Source organism: Mobula hypostoma, chromosome 5 (genome assembly GCF_963921235.1).
Source record: "Mobula hypostoma chromosome 5, sMobHyp1.1, whole genome shotgun sequence".
NCBI classification, from domain to species: Eukaryota; Metazoa; Chordata; class Chondrichthyes; order Myliobatiformes; family Myliobatidae; genus Mobula; species Mobula hypostoma.
In genome coordinates, this window is record NC_086101.1 from 192,186,899 (window position 1) to 192,203,242 (window position 16,344).

A 16,344-nucleotide genomic window follows, 5' to 3' on the forward strand; every position below is an offset into this window, starting at 1 on the left:
GGTGGAGGGTGACAGAGAAGGAGTGCCGGGGCGGGGGGTGGCAGAGAAGGAGTGCCTGGGTGGAGGGTGGCACGGGTGAAGACACACCTAGACCTGAGACACCAGGCAAGATCATTTGATTCCAAACAATTGGTTTATTGATCATTACAGGATGTCTCTCTGCTGCTTCCCACTCCCTCCCCTCTCCCTTTCCCTTTTTCCCAACCATGATTCCCCTCTCCCTGCCCCCTTCCCACTCTCAGTCTACAATAGAGACCCAGATCAGAATCAGGTTTATCAACACTCACATACAGAATGTCATGAAATTTGTTTTTTTAATGGCAGCAGTATGGTGCAATACATAAAATTACTACAGTACTGTGCAAAGGTCTTAGGGACCCTGGCTATATAAGTGTCTAAGCTTTTCCACCAGTACTGTATACCTTCCAGTTTTAAAGCCCCCTACCCTGGGGAAAGATCTTTTCTCTGTGAAGTCCCCCTCAGTCTCTGACGTTCAGGTACAATAGATCCAGCCCGTCCATTCTCCCCTTGTAACCAGTCCCAGTACCATCCACATTTTTGCATTCTTTCACTGACGTCCCTCCTATCCAGGGTGATGAGATCTGTACACAGTACTCCAAATGCAGTCTGGTATGGCTGATGTACAATGTACTCTGTGATGGGACCGATGGAGTCAAACGTGCCAAGTAACGTCTTCACTACCCTGTCTGCCTGTGTCTCCACTTTCGGGGAGCAATGTACCTGGACCCCTCAGTCTCTCTTCCCGTCACACCAGACAAAGGCAGATTTCAAAGTGTTGGGTGGATCTATTGAAACCTGTCACATATTGAAAGGCCTCAACAGAGTGGATGTGGAGAGAATGTTTCCTGTAGTGGGGAGTTTAGGACCAGGAGGCACAGCCTCAGAATCCAAAGTCGTCCATTTAGAATCGAGATGAGGAAGAATTTCTTCAGCCAGAGGGTGGTTAATCTGTGGAATTCATTGCCACAGACTGCTATGGACGGCAAACTATTGGGTAGATTTAAAGCAAAGATTGATAGGTTCTTGATTCCTGAGCGTTACCATTTAGTCATAGTCATAGTCATAGTCATACTATATTGATCCCGGGGGAAATTGGTTTTCGTTACGGTTGCACCATAAATAATAAATAGTAATAGAACCATAAATAGTTAAATAGTAATATGTAAATTATGTCAGTAAATTATGAAATAATTCCAGGACCGGCCTATTGGCTCAGGGTGTCTGCCCCTCCAAGGGAGGAGTTGTAAAGTTTGATGGCCACAGGCAGGAATGACTTCCTATGACGCTCTGTGTTGCATCTCGGTGGAGCTTACTATGTTAGCTCTCCATCATGAAGGACCCATCACCCAGGACGTGCCCTCTTCTCATTGCTACCGTCAGGGAGGAGGCACAGGAGCCTGAAGACTCACACTCGATGTTTCAGCAACAGCTTCTTCCCCTCCACCATCAGATTTCTGAACGGTCTCCGAACCCGTGAACACTACCTCACTACTTTTGCTTTGTTTTTACAATATTTATTTTTAAATATCTTTCTTTTTGTAATTTGTAGATTTTTAATGTATTGCACTTCACTGCTGCCACAAAACAACAAATTTCACAACATATGTCAGTGAAATTGATCCTAATTCTGAGGTCCTGCCTTGGTCTGTCATAAATTCACAGAGCACAACACAGAGAAACAGGCCCTTTGGCCCATCTAGTCCATGCCAAACTGTTATTCTGCCAAGTCCCGTCAACCTGCACCTGGACCATAGCCCTCCATACCCCTCTACCCCTCCCATCTGTATACTTATCTAAACTTTAACGGTTCAAAAGTTAATCTTATTATCAAAGTATGTATGCAGAATGCAATTCTGAGATTTTTCTTTTCCAGATAGCCATGAAATATAGAAAACCATAGAAGTAGTTGAAAGAAAAGAAAAGAAACAAAAACTTGCATACCCCAAACCCCTCCCTTGCACAAAAACAAACAGCTCCCCCACATGGAGAAACAGCGACAAGAACATCAAACCCAAACCCCAAACCCGCCAATTGGCAACAGAGAGAATGGGCGTGAACACAGAAAGATCACATCGAACTGAAAGAGGCCAATATGAACTACAGTCCATTCTATAAATCTCAGAATTTCGATACCACCTCCAAGAGCATCGGGACCCAGTGGCCCCTCCGAGGGCAGTGACTCGAACCAGTGGCCCTTTCGAGGGCAGTGACTCAAACCAGCGACCCCTTCAAGGACAGTGACTCGAACCAGCGACCCCTCTGAGGGCAGTGACTCAAACCAGCGACCCCTCCGAGGGCAGAGACATGAACTTCTCTTAAATTCCTGGGATGGCAGGACTGTCATATGATGAAAGACTGGATCGACTAGGCTTATATTCGTTGGAAATTAGAAGATTGAGGGGGGATCTTATTGAAACGTATAAAATCCTAAAGGGATCAGACAGGCTAGATGTGGGAAGATTGTTCCCGATGTTGGGGAAGTCCAGAACGAGGGGTCACAGTTTGAGGATAAAGGGGAAGCCTTTTAGGACCAAGATGAGGAAAAACTTCTTCACACAGAGAGTGGTGAATCTGTGGAATTCTCTGCCACAGGAAACAGTTGAGGCCAGTTCATTGGCTATATTTAAGAGGGAGTTAGATATGGCCCTTGTGGCTAAAGGGGTCAGGGGGTATGGAGGGAAGGCTGGTGCAGGGTTCTGAGTTAGATGATCAGCCATGATCATAATAAATGGCGGTGCAGGCTCGAAGGGCCGAATGGCCTACTCCTGCACCTATTTTCTATGTTTCTATGTTTCTATAACACCAAATCCAGTATAGCTGATCCTAGTAGGCTCAATGAAAAACTACTCTAAAAACCCACCTCGTAGGCATTCAACAAATTAACTCTCTTGGGATCCATTAACAACCTGATTTTCCCAGTGTACCTGCATGTTGAAATCTCCCATGACAATCATAACATTTCCCTTTTGACACACCTTTTCTATTTTCTGTTGTGATCTGTGGCTGACGATACAACCATTGTTGGTAGAATCTCAGGTGGTGACGAGAGGGTGTACAGGAGTGAGATATGCCAACAAGTGGAGTGGTGTCGCAGCAACAACCTGACACTCAATGTCAGTAAGACGAAAGAGCTGATTGTGGACTTCAGGAAGGGTAAGACGAAGGAACACATACCAATCCTCATAGAGGGATCAGAAGTGGAGAGAGTGAGCAGCTTCAAGTTCCTGGGTGTCAAGATCTCTGAGGATCTAACCTGGTCCCAACATATTGATGTAGTTATACAGAAGGCAAGACAACGGCTATACTTCATTAGGAGTTTGAAGCGATTTGGCATGTCAGCAAATACACTCAAAGACTTCTATAGTTGTACTGTGGAGAGCATTCTGACAGGCTGCATCACTGTCTGGTATGGAGGGGCTACTGTACAGGACCGAAAGAGGCTGCACAAAGTTGTAAATCTAGTCAGCTCCATCTTGGGTACCGGCCTACAAAGTACCCAGGGCATCTTTTGGTAGCGGTGTAGGAGATACAGAAGCCTGAAGGCACACACTCAGCGATTCAGGAACAGCTTCTTCCCCTCTGCCATCCGATTCCTAAATGGACATTGGAAGCTTTGGACACCACCTCACTTTTTTTAATATACAGTGTTTCTGTTTTTGCACTGTTACGTAACCGGCAACAATGAATATCATTCAAGACAGGTTATATAAAAACAACCAAACATTTATTAAACACGGATAAACGATAAGGAAAAAAAACAAACGAAAACTTTAACCGGAAGTTATCTGTTATGCAGCCGTTCACCAAATCGTCACTCGGCACTGGTTCTTAAAGCGTTAAATGCGAAAACAGTTCTTAAAGCGATAAAGTCAGATATAGTTCTTAAAATGGTAAATTCGAAAGTCCTACAGATTTATACGTTCAATTGGGAGAGACTTCTCTGGAGAAGGATTTCTTCATAGACGCGACTTTCCTGCTGGTTCTGTCCACAGGATTCACGATGCTGAAAATAAACAGTTTAAAACGACTGACCTTATAAATTCTTTTAGAGAGACAGCAAACCTTTGCACGAACTCTTTGCTCTTTTTGGCAAGAGTTATCCTGGATGCAGGTCGCTACTCCTCCAATGAAGACTCAATAAAGTCGATCCTTTATTAAACTGCCAAACGATGCCAACTCCTCTCGATCCTTCGGTCCTGTACTTCGATAAATTCTTCACTCTCCCGCACTACTGTTGGAATTGAGTAAATTAGCACATCTAGCTAACAATTTCCAGTCCAATAATATTGTATCTTACAATAGAACGCAATACTCCATTTTAAAAATGAAACTGCGTCACAAAAAAACAAACACGCAACAGAAATGGAGACACAGCACGTTCTACCTGGAAATCGACAAACTAAAAACAAACTGCGTCACCTGGGATCTTCCCTTATTTACTCATGATGCGCATGTCATCAAGTGACCTCACATTGGCGGGAAAATCACATCAGGTGACCCCCAAAAGACCATTACATCATTCTCACAAAAAAAACAGATCTCCTTGAACATGTAACAGCACATTTTAAAAAATCTATTCAATACATGTAATTGATTTACTTGTTTATTTATTATCTTTTATTTTATTGTTATTTTTTCTCTGCGAGATTATGTATTGCATTGAACTGCTGCTGCTGAGTTAACAAATTTCACGTCACATGCCGGTGATAATAAACCTGATTCTGATTCTGATTCCGATACAGCCCAGAACAGCTCTTCCGACCCAACAACCCACAGTTTAACCCCAGCCTAATCACAGGACAATGTACAATGACCAATTGACCTTCTAACCGGTTTATCTTTGGTCTGTGGGAAGAAACCGGAGTACCCGGAGGAAACCCACAGGACAGACACTCAGGATTGAACATAAAACTTGCTTACAGAGGATGCTAGAATTGAACTCTGAACTCCGACACTCTGAGCTGTAACAGTGTATCTTCACAACCTTATCTAGCTGTAACAGCATAACTTCACAACCCTATCTAGCTGTAACAGTGTATTTTTACAACCCTATCTAGCTGTAATAGTGTATCTTCACAACCCTATCCAGCTGTAACAGTGTTTCTTCACAACCCTATCCAGCTGTAACAGTGTATCTTCACAACCCTATCTAGCTGTAACAGTGTATTTTTACAACCCTATCTAGCTGTAACAGTGTAACTTCACAACCCTATCCAGCTGTAACAGTGTAACTTCACAACCCTATCTAGCTGTAACAGTGTATTTTTACAACCCTATCTAGCTGTAATAGTGTATCTTCACAACCCTATCCAGCTGTAACAGTGTTTCTTCACAACCCTATCCAGCTGTAACAGTGTATCTTCACAACCCTATCTAGCTGTAACAGTGTATTTTTACAACCCTATCTAGCTGTAACAGTGTAACTTCACAACCCTATCCAGCTGTAACAGTGTAACATCACAACCCTATCTAGCTGTAACGGTGTAACTTCACAACCCAATCTAGCTGTAACAGTGTAACTCCACAACCCTATCCAGCTGTAACAGTGTAACTCCACAACCCTATCCAGCTGTAACAGTGTAACTTCACAACCCTATACAGCTGTAACAGTGTAACTTTACAACCCTACCTAGCTGTAACAGCGTATCTTCAGAACCCTATAAAGCTGTGACACTACTTTCAGGGAATTACAGATCTGTGTTCCCTGATTGCTCTGTCCTGCCACACTCCTCAGAACCTGAGGTCTTGCATTTTGTCTTATTAAATTAAACCTGATCTGCCGTTCCTCAGCCCACTGGGTCAGTTGATCAAGGTCCCTTTGTAATCTTGGATAACCACAACTGGGAACATGCTGTGATTTCATGATCTTGGTTCTTTTCTCGACAGGAATGTTCCACGTTTGACCCAATCGGAGCAGGAACAGAAGCCGCCTGAGTCAGGTACTGAGCTGACAACGCGAGGGGGTGAACCAGTCACGGCTCCCAGGGGACCGATCAATAACAAATCTAGAACAGGCAGGGAGCTCCACCACCTGAGGAAAGAGCAGACCAGCTTCAGATTCCATGGAACGTAGAACAGTACCGCACAGAACAGGCCCTTCAGCCCACCATGTTGTGCTAACCCTTCAATCTACTCTGAGATCAATCCAACTTTTCCCTCCCAGACAGCCCCCCAATTTTCTATCCTCCATGTGCCTATCTAAGAGTCTCTTCAATGTCCGCTACGTATCTGCCTCTACCACCAGCCCTGGCAGCATATTCCATGCACCCACCACTCTCTGTGTAAGAATCCCTTCTCAGACATTCACCCCAATATATTTCCCCAATCACATTAAAAGTATGCCCCTCGTATTAGCCATTTCCACCTCTGGCTGACCACTCAATCTTATCATCTCGTACACCTCAATCAAGTCACCTCTCATCCTCCTTCACTCCAAAGAGAAAAGCCTGAAAATGCTCAACCAATCCTCATAAGACATGCTCTCCAATCCAGGCAGCATCCTGGTAAATCTCCTCTGCACCCTCTCTAAAGCTTCCACATCCTTCCTACAACGAGGCAACCAGAACTGAACACATTTCTCCAAGTGTGGTCTAACCAGGGTTTTATAGAGCTGTAACACTGCCTCACAGGTCTTGAACTCAGTCCTTCGACTAATGAAGCCAAAACACCATATGCCTTCTTAACAACTTTCAGGGGTTATTTGTGTAGAGTTCTGCATAGATACATTCCAATGAGACAGGGAAAGGATGGTCGGGTACAGGAACGGTGGTGTACAAAGGCTGTTGTAAATCCAGTCAAGAAGAAAAGAAAAGCTTACAAAAGGTTCAAAAAACTAGGCAATGATAGAGATCTTGAAGACTATAAGGCTAACAGGAAGGAGCTTAAGAATGAAATTAGGAGAGCCAGAAGGGGCCATGAAAAGGCCTTGGCGGGCAGGATTAAGGAAAACCCCAAGGCATTCTACAAGTATGTGAAGAGCAAGAGGATAGGACGTGAGAGAATAGGACCAATCAAGTGTGACAGTGATAAAGTGTGTATGGAAGCAGAGGAGATAGCAAAGGTACTTAATAGAACATAGAATATAAAATAGTACAGCACAGTACAGGCCCTTCGGCCCATATTGTTGTGCCGACCCTCAAACCCAGCCTCCTAAATAGCCCCGCACCTTAAATTCCTCCATATACCCATCTAGTAGTCTCTTAAATTTCACTAGTGTATCTGCCTCCACCACTGACTCAGGCAGTGTATTCCATACACCAACCAGTCTCTGAGTAAAAAACCTTCCTCTAATATCCCCCTTGAACTTCCCACCCTTTACCTAAAAGCCATGTCCTCTTGTATTGAGCAGTGGTGCCCTGGGGAAGAGGCGCTGGATATCCACTCTATCTATTCCTCTTAATATCTTGTGCACCTCTATCATGTCTCCTCTCATCCTCCTTCTCTCCAAAGAGTAAAGCCCTAGCTCCCTTACTCCTCTGTACCCTTTCCAGTGCTTCCACATCTTTCCTATAGTGAAGCGACCAGAACTGGACACAGTACTCTAAGTGTTGCCTAACCAGAGTTTTATAGAGCTGCATCATTACATCGCAACTCTTAAATTCTATCCCTCGATTTATGAAAGCTAACACCCCATAAGCTTTCTTAACTACCCTATCTACCTGCGAGGCAACTTTCAGGGATCTATGGACATGTACCCCCAGATCCCTCTGCTCCTCCACACTACCAAGTATCCTGCCATTTACTTTGTGCTCTGCCTTGGAGTTTGTCCTTCCAAAGTGTACCACCTTACACTTCTCCGGGTTGAACTCCATCTGCCACTTCTCAGCCCACTTCTGCAACCTATCAATGTCTCTCTGCAATCTTTGACAATCCTATACACTATCTACAACACCTCCAACCTTTGTGTCGTCTGCAAACATCCCAACCCACCCTTTTACCCCCACATCCAGGTCATTAATAAAAATCACGAAAAGTAGAGGTCCCAGAACAGATCCTTGTGGGACACCACTAGTCACATCCCCCCAATCCAAATGTACCCCCTCCACTATGACCCTCTGCCTTCAGCAGGCAGGCCAATTCTGAATCCAGCTGGCCAAACTTCCCTGGATCCCATGCCCTCTGACTTTCTGAATAAACCTACTGTGTGGAACCCTGTCAAATGCCTTACTAAAATCCATAGAGATCACATCCACTGCACTACCCTCATCTATATGCCTGGTCACTTCCTCAAAGAACTCTATCAGGCTTGTTAGACATGATCTGCCCTTCACAAAGCCATACTGACTGTCCCTGATCAGACCATGATTCTCTAAATGCCCATAGATCCTATCTCTAAGAATCTTTTCCAACAGCTTTCCTACCACAGACGTAAGACTCACTGGTCTATAATTACCAGGACTACCCCTACTACCTTTTTTGAACAAGGGGACAACATTTGCCTTCCTCCAATCTTCCAGTGCCATTCCCGTGGACAACGAGGACATAAAGATCCTAGCCAGAGGCTCAGCAATCTCTTCTCTCGCCTCATGGAGCAGCCTGGGGAATATTCCGTCAGGCCCCGGGGACTTATCTATCGTAATGTATTTTAACAACTCCAATACCTCCTCTCCCTTAATATCAACATGCTCCAGAACATCAACCTCACTCATATTGTCCTCACCATCATCAAGTTCCCTCTCATTGGTGAATACCGAAGAGAAGTATTCATTGAGGACCTCACTCACTTCCACAGCCTCCAGGCACATCTTCCCACCTTTATCTCGAATCGGTCCAACCTTCACTCCTGTTATCCTTTTTTTCTTCACATAATTGAAGAATGCCTTGTGGTTTTCCTTTACCCTACTCGCCAAGCCCTTCTCATGCCTCCTTCTTGCTCTTCTCAGCCCCTTCTTAAGCTCCTTTCTTGCTTCCCTATATTCCTCAATAGACCCATCTGATCCTTGCTTCCTAAACCTCATGTATGCTGCCTTCTTCCACCTGATTAGATTTTCCATCTCACTTGTCACCCATGCTTCCTTCACCCTACCGTTCGTTATCTTCCTCACCGGGACAAATTTATCCCTAACATCCTGCAAGAGATCTCTAAACATCGACCACATGTCCATAGTACATTTCCCTGCAAAAACATCATCCCAATTCACACCCGCAAGTTCTAGCCTTATAGCCTCATAATTTGCCTTTCCCCAATTAAAAATTTTCCTGTCCTCTCTGAGTCCATCCTTTTCCATGATAATGCTAAAGGCCAGGGAGCGGTAGTCACTGTCCCCCAGATGCTCACCCACTGAGACTACTTAATGAGTACTTTGCTTCAGTATTCACTACGGAAAATGATCTTGGCAATTGTAGGGATGACTTACAATGGACTGAAAAGCTTGAGGATATAGACATTAAGAAAGAGGATGTGCTGGAGCTTTTGGAAAGCATCAAGTTGAATAAGTCACCAGGACTGTACGAGATGTACCCCAGGCTACTGTAGAAAGCGAGGGAGGAGATTGCTTAGCTTCTGGTGATCTTCGCATCATCAATGGAGATGGGAGAGGTTCCGGAGGATTGGAGGGTTGCGGCAGTTGTTCCCTTATTCAAGAAAGAGAGTAGAAATAGCCCAGGAAATTGTAGTCTAGTGAGTCTTACCTGAGTGGTTGGTAAGTTGATGGAGAAGATCCTGAGAGGCAGGATTTATGAACATTTGGAGAGGAATAGTCAGCATGGCTCTGTCAAAGGCAGGTCATGCCTTATGAGTTTGTCTGAATTTTTTGAGTTTCTGACTAAACACATTGATGAAGGTAGAGCAGTAGATGTAGTGTATATGGATTTCAGCAAGGCATTTGACAAGGTACCCCATGAAAGGCTTATTGAGAAAGTAAGGAGGCATGGGATCCAAGGGGATATTGCTTTGTGGATCCAGAATTGGCTTGCCCACAGAAGGCAAAGAGCGAATGTAGACGGGTCATATTCTGCATGGAGGTCGGTGACCAGTCATGTGCCTCATGGATCTGTACAGGGTCCCTTACTCCTTCATTTTTATAAATGACCTGGATGAGGAAGTGGAGGGATGGGTTAGTAAATTTGCTGATGACACAAAGGTTGGTGGTGTTGTGGATAGTGTAGAGGGCTATCAAGGTTTACAGCGGAACATTGATAGGATGCAAAACTGGGCTGAGGAGTGGCAGATGGAGTTCAACCCAGGTAAGTGTGAGATGGTTCATTTTGGTAGGTCAAATATGATGGCAGAATATTATATTAATGCTAAGACTCTTGGCAGTGTGGAGGATAAGAGGGATCTTGGGGTCCGAGTTCATAAGACACTCAAAGCTGCTACGCAGATTGACCCTGTGGTTAAGAAGGCATATGGTGCATTGGCCTTCATCAATTGTGGGATTGAGTTTAGGAGCTGAGAGATAATGTTGCAGCTGTATCGGACCCTGATCAGACCCCACTTGGAGTACTGTGCTCAGTTCTGGTCGCCTCACTACAGGAAGGATGTGGAAAGTATAGAGAGAAGGCAGAGGAGATTTACAAGGATGTTGCCTGCATTGGGGAGCATGCTTATGAGAATAGGTTGAGTGAACTCGGCCTTTTCTCCTTGGAGCAACTGAGGGTGAGAAGTGACCAGATAGACGTGTATAAGACAATGAGAGGCATTGATCGTGTGGATAGTCAGAGGCTTTTTCCCAGGGCTGAAATGGCTAACATGAGAGAGCACAGTTTTAAGGTGCTTGGAAGTAGGTACAGAGGAGATGTCAGGGGTAAGTTTTTTATGCAGAGAGTGGTGTAGAATGGGCTGCCAGCGATGGTGGTGGAGGTGGATACAATAGGGTCTTTTAAGAGATTCCTAGATAGGTACATGGAGCTTAGAAAAATAGTGGGCTATGGGTAACCCGAAATAATTTCTAAAGTAAAGACGTTTGGCACAGCTTTGTGGGCCGAAGGGCCTGTATTGTGCTATAGAGTTTCTATGTTTCTAACTTAACCACTTAAGACCATATGACCATAAGATATAGGAGCACAAGTAGGCCAATTGGCCCATCAAGTCTGCTCTGCCATTCAATCATGGGCTGATCCAATTCTTCCAGTCATCCCCACTCCCCTGCCTTCTCCCAATACCCTTTGATGCCCTGGCTAATCAACAACCAATAGATCTCTGCCTTAAATACACCCAATGACTTGACCTCCACAGCAGCTTGTGGCAACAAATTCCACAGATTTACCATCCTCTGACTAAAGAAATTTCTCCGCATCTTTGTTCTAAATGGACATCTTCAATCCTGAAGTCGTGACCTCTTGTCCTGGACTTCCCGTACCATGGGAAATAACTTCACATATCTAATCTGTTCAGGCCTTTTACCATTCAGAATGTTTCTTTGAGATCCCCCCTCATTCTCCTGAACTCCAGGGAATACAGTCCAAGAACTGCCAGACGTTCCTCATACGGTAACCCTTTCATTTACTTGCATTCCCATTCTGATGCTCTCAGGAGAGTGAGAGTAATGTATATAAGAATGTATATAAGAAAGCAAATGCTCTGAAGGGTGGCTGCTGTCCATTCCGATCAGAATGCACGCTAGGCTCGGTAGACGATTGACGGTTGAGCGTCAATAACTTTTTGAGGCTGCCTGTCAGTGGGAAATAACCGTCATTTCAATGCCATGCCAGGCAGTGGCCATCGCCACCAGGAGTCTGAACTTCTGCCTCGTTATCACGTTGAGCACCGGCACAATTCAACCCAGGAGTGGACAAATGGCAGACTCCGTCACAGTGAGCACTGACAATGACTGAACCCAGGAGCGGAGGAACAGCAGACTTCATCATGGTGAATGACAACACGACTGAACCCAGGTGTTCCCCATGAAGAACGGAAACAAGGGCTTAGACACAGGAATACCAATAGAGTATCAGAGAGACAGTCGAGTGACACTCTGAGACAAATCATTCTCCACAAACACAAGGACTTCACTGAGCACTAAATGAGAGTCCCCTTTGAATAATCATGGAAAGCAGAAAACCCGTGCCAGTCACAATCAACTTGACCAGATTAAACAGAAAGCACAAGGCCAAAGTAACATGTGTGAACGACTGGCGTCCTGTTGCACTCATCTCAATCATGAGCAAATGCTTTGAAAGGCTGGTCAAGGACCACATCTGCAGCTTGCTACCACCTACAATGGACTCCCTACAATTCGCCTACCGACACAACCAATCGACAGATGATGCAATAGCCACAGCTCTACACACCGTCATTACACATCTGGAGAAGGATGCTTATGTGAGAATGCTGTTCTTGGACTACAGTTCAGCATTCAACACCATAATCCCAACCACCTCCCCCCACCAGGCTCGACAAGAAGCTCAGAGACCTCGGCCTTCACCCTGCTGGATCCTGGACTTCCTGTCAGATCGCTGGCAGGTGGTAAGAGTGGGCTCCGTCACCTCTGCCCCTCTGACCCTCAACACAGGTGCCCCCATGGCTGTATACTAAGCCCCCTCCCTTACTCTCTGTATACCCATGACTGTGTCGCCACCCACTGCTCCAATCTGCTAATTAAATTCACTGACGACACTACATTGATTTGGCTAATCTCAAACTCCTTTAAGTTCCTCGGCATAAACATCACTAAGGATCTCACATGGTCTGTACATACCAGCTGTGTGGTGAAAAAGGCACAACAGCGCTTCAGACAGTTGAGGAAGTTTGGTATGGGACCCCAAATCCTAAGAACTTTCTACAGGGGCACAGTTGTGAGCATCCTGACTGGCTGCATCACTGCCTGGTACGGGAACTGTACTTCCCTCAATCTCAGGACTCTGCGGAGAGTGGTGCGGACAGCCCAGCACATCTGTAGATGTGAACTTCCCACTATTCAGGACATTTGCAAAGACAGGTGTGTAAAAAGGGCCCGAAGGATCATTGGGGACCCGAGTCACCCCAACCACAAACTGTTCCAGCTGATACCATCCGGGAAATGGTACCGCAGCATAAAAGCCAGGACCAACAGGCTCCGGGACAGCTTCTTCCACCAGGCCATCAGACTGATGAACTCATGCTGACACAACTGTATTTCTATGTTATATTGACTGTCCTGTTGTATGTACTATTTATTATAAATTACTATAAATTGCACATTGCACGTTTCGATGGAGATGTAATGTAAACATTTTTACTCCTCATGTAATAAAGTGAATTCAATGAAGGACTCTCGTGAAGGCAACAATCAGCAAGTACAGGTGCACAAGAAACCGAGAAGCCCAGCGCTCTACGGCTCCCCTCAGGAGTCTGCAGGACATATGTCGGTCGTGTTGCCATTCTGGGTCTTGGGAGGAGATTACCACTGACCAGGCACTCATCTGGACTGGTTATGTAAGCAGCAAGCAAGCCAGAGGCTGGGTCTCTGGGAGGGAGCAGCCCACCTCCTGATACCCCATGGCATTTCCACCTCTGCAAGGCACAAGGCATTGGCCGAGCCATACTTGGAGTATTGTCAGCAGTTTTGGACCCCATATTTAAGGAAGCGTGTGCGAGCATTGGAGAAGGTGCAGAGATTACAGGGTGAAGGCAGGGGAATAGGGTTGAGAGGGAGAATAAATCAGCCATGATGGAATGGCGGAGCAGAGAGTATGGTCTACTGTGTGTACTTCAGTTTCTCACCCATAAATCCACAGGGAGAACCTGTTCCCTTCTGAACCAAGATGCATGGTGTGAAAATGCTGGCCAGGAGTTACAAGGGGAAGGGTGAGGATTGTTTCAACCCTAAATCTGTAGTAACAAAGGCATTCGGAGAAGTATTGGATTGGCAGGAGATAACGTCCAGGACCATGGGATAAGAGAAAGATCAATGGGCTGATAGGATTGTCCTCCTGAGAGCTAGTATGGATTTGATAGGCTGAATCTCCTGCTGTATGCTATCAGTGCTGCCCTCCAGTGTTCACTCGATGAAGACAAGTGGGATTGCATTGGTCTGCAGCTGCACTGGTGCACTAGCGTGAGATGAGGAACTGCTACATGCTTATTCTTACAGAAACATGGCTCCAGGACAACATCCCATGCAACAGCAGTCTTCAGGCTATGACACTGAGGGACGTATGCTGATATTATTTTGTGACTGTATGGTTTTCTTTGCTATTGTAACAACAGTATATGTGCGGTGTGTGACTGTTGATGACTGTCTTTAATACATTGGCCCTGAGGAAAGCTGTTTCATTAGGCTGTGTACATGCGTATGGTTGAATGACAATTAAACTTGTGCTTGAGCTTCATTCTCTGATTTGTGTTACAGTGCACGACAGCAGCCCGTTGTACGACAACATCATCCCGAGCAGCAACAACAAAGGTAAACGCCAGCACCTTATTGGTTGAGAGTTTTGACCTCGTTTGTAGCAACAGGAGTGTTGGGAACTGGAGTGACACTCAATCTGGTAGAGAAATTCAGCGGGTCGAACTGCGTCCGTGGGGGAGAAATAAATTATCGATGTTTTGCAGGGTCTCAATCCGAAATGTCAACAATCCCATTCCTTTGAGCTGCTGAGTTCCTGCTTACATTTCAAAGTTCAAAATAATTTTATCATCAAAGTACATATCTGTCACCATGTACAACCTTAAGATCCATTTTCCTGCGGGCATACTCAATAAATCGATGACAATAATAGAATCAATGAAAGACCACACCAACAAGGTGGACAACCAGTGTGTAAAGACAACAGGCTGTGCAAATACAAAAAGAAAGAAATAATCATAGTAAATAAATAAGCAGTAAGTATCGAGAACACAAGATGAAGAGTCCTTGAAAGAGAGTCAGTAGTTTGTGGGAACGGTTCGGTGATGGGGTGAGTGAAGTCATTCCCTTTCATTTTGTGTTTATCTAACTTGTGTTCAGACTTGGTGGACCAAAAGCGATTGTGCTGAGGTGCCATCCTGTAGAGTTCTGAACCGTTTCAGCTGAGCCTCTCTGTTCCACTCCAGAGTGGAATGATCCTCTGACATGGGCAGTGTGTTTCCCACTGAACCCAGCACAAGGTCACCATGGTGTGGGGCACAGTCTGTCCTTCAGGAGATCGGGAGCGATCGCTGCCTACTGAGCTGGTTCTACATTAGTGGGCGGTGGAAGGGCCGGGGTGGGGATAACGTTTGGCCACAGTATGGAAGGAGGGTGGAGAGTTTTTGGTCGACACAGGAGATTCTGCAGATGCTGGAAATCCAGAGCAACACACACAAAATGCTGGAGGACACAGGTGCCCCTCAGGGGTATGTGCTAAATCCCCTCCCTTACTCTCTGTATAACCATGTCTGTGTCGCCACCCACAGCTCCAATCTGTAATTAAATTTCTGACGGCACTACACTGATTATCTCAAATAATAACAAGGCAGCCTACAGAGAGGAAGTCATCGCCCTGACACAGTGGTGTCAAGAAAACAACCTCTCCTTCAATGTGGCAAAAACAAAAGATGCTGGTTGTGGATTGCAAGAGGAATGGAGACAGGCTGACCCCTATTGACATGAATGTATCTGGGGTTGAGAAGGTGAACAGCTTTAAGTTCTTTGGCATAAACGTCCCCGAGGATCTCATGTGGTCTGTACATATCAGCTGTATGGTGAAAAGGCTCAGCAGATCATCTTTCACCTCAGACAGTTGAAGAAGTTTGTTATGGACCCCCACATTCTAAGAACTTTCTACAGGGGCACAACTGAGAGCATCCTGACTGGCTGTATCACTGCCTGGTACAGGAACTGTACTTCCCTCAATCGCAGGACTCTGCAGAGAGTGGTGTGGACAGCCCAGCGCATCTGTAGATGTGAACTTCCCACTATTCAGGACATTTACAAAGACAGGTGTGTAAAAATGGCCCAAGGGATCATTGGGGACCCGAGTCACCCCAATCACAAACTGTTCCGGCTGATACCATCCGGGAAACAGTACTGCAGTATAAAAGCCAGAACCAACAGGCTCCGGGACAGCTTCTTCCACCAGACCATCAGATGGATTAATTCACACTGATACAACTGTATTTCTATGTTATATTGACTGTCCTGTTGTACATACTATTTATTATAAATTACTATAAATTGCACATTGCACGTTTCGATGCAGACGTAACGTAAAGGTTTTTACTCCTCATGTAATAAAGTCAATTCAATGAAGGACTCTCATTAAGGCAACAATCAGCAAATACAGGTGCACAAGAAACCGAGAAGCCCAGCGCTCTACGGCTGCCCACAGAGGTCTACAGGACATATGTCGGTTATGTTGCCACTCTGGGTCTTGGGAGGAGGTTACCACTGACCAGGCACTCATCTGGACTAGTTATGTAAGCAGCAAGCAAGCCAGAGGCTG

At 45.4% G+C, this 16,344-nt stretch overlaps 1 protein-coding gene across 1 annotated transcript in view; it reads left to right on the forward strand.

Annotated features, from left to right (window-relative positions):
• LOC134347359 (uncharacterized) overlaps window positions 1-16,344 on the forward strand; it is an 80,611-nt gene that overhangs the window by 24,731 nt on the left and 39,536 nt on the right. The window contains exons 5-6 of the mRNA XM_063049751.1: window positions 5,908-5,960; window positions 14,292-14,345. Coding sequence (XP_062905821.1) covers window positions 5,908-5,960; window positions 14,292-14,345 — 107 coding nt within the window. The remainder of the gene's footprint in view (window positions 1-5,907; window positions 5,961-14,291; window positions 14,346-16,344) is intronic.